Consider the following 1,163-nt stretch of genomic DNA (forward strand, 5'->3'; position numbering starts at 1 on the left):
CAATTGTTGCAAAGTACTGGATGACACGCTTTGTGTTCACAGTCTTCCCGGCCCCGGATTCTCCGCTGGCAGAGCAAGGAGAGAAGCAGAGAGCGTGTGGTCAGGCAGGAGGGGCCCTGGCCCTGGGCAGCCCCGCAGGGACCCGAGCAGGGGGTGTACGTACGTGATCAGGATCGACTGGTTCTCCCGATCTGCGGAAAGACAGAGAAAAGATTATAAAAATGTAATGAATATCCTTGATAAAATTATTCCTATAACTTTTCGAAGATGCACTGGCAGTAGGCAGCTTATTCCTTATCTTATTCCTTAGCTTATTTCTGCTAATTCTCTGAATACTGCAGGATTAAATACACTAATTGGGGATAGAAGAGGGAAGAAGATTTATTTTAAAAATTTAAAATATATCTCTTGATGTTATATATTTTCATGACTAATCTACTCTTTCCTAAAATACTGTAGAATTAGGCAATGCTAGAAAAGTTGTCACTACCCTTCTTTGGTGTTGCTTCCATTTATTTTAATGAATGAAAAGGAAAAAATTGTTTCTGAGTTGGAGGGAGGAAGTATTAATTTTCTGAGCTGGTTTCACTGCCAGGTCTGACTGAGACTCTTTCCTGAGTTTTTGTAAAGCCACCATAGGAAGCACTGGCTCCAAAGTTGAATGTTCTTTCCCATTACACACAATGTGATTTCGAAACTCCACCCTAGTGACTTCAAAGAACAATTAAGTTCATTCAAAGAACAATTCTTTCATCTCAGAGAAAAAGCAGAACTTTAAAGGTATATCCAAATTTCTGCAAAGTAAAATCTGACAATGTATCCAATGCTATCCAATTTCAGTAAAGAAACTACTGTTTCAGTGATGAGAGAACATCACCCTCACAGCACTATTAAACTGAACTATTTTGCAGTAAAAGGTTTCTTTTCACCTCTGCAAGTGTTCACAACCAAGTCATTTTAAAGAAAACCGAGTAACTCACCAGTCAGCATGAACTGATAGGCGTTGTCAGAGATGGAGAAGATGTGTGGAGGGGCCTCCTGGCGCTTCTTGCCTCGGTAGGCCAACACCACCTCCGGGTTGTACACGGGCAGCCACTTGTAGGGGTTGACAGTGACGCAGAAGAGACCCGAGTAGGTCTGCCAGGAAGGGACACAGCACGTTG

At 42.3% G+C, this 1,163-nt stretch overlaps 1 protein-coding gene across 1 annotated transcript; it reads right to left on the reverse strand.

The window, feature by feature from the left end:
- Window positions 1-6: 6 nt before the first annotated feature.
- On the reverse strand, window positions 7-1,158 carry LOC114071609 (myosin-1B-like; the record flags this gene model as incomplete). The annotated part of the gene is made up of 3 exons (XM_027909458.1): window positions 7-65; window positions 164-191; window positions 981-1,158. Coding segments are annotated over 3 exons (265 nt in total), but the record flags the coding sequence as incomplete, so codon positions are not given.
- Between the last annotated feature and the right edge of the window lie 5 nt (window positions 1,159-1,163).

The sequence above is a fragment of the Empidonax traillii genome, unplaced genomic scaffold (assembly GCF_003031625.1).
Source record: "Empidonax traillii isolate 1590-97213 ecotype Southwest subspecies unplaced genomic scaffold, ASM303162v1 scaffold2145:size52252, whole genome shotgun sequence".
Lineage (NCBI taxonomy): Eukaryota > Metazoa > Chordata > Aves > Passeriformes > Tyrannidae > Empidonax > Empidonax traillii.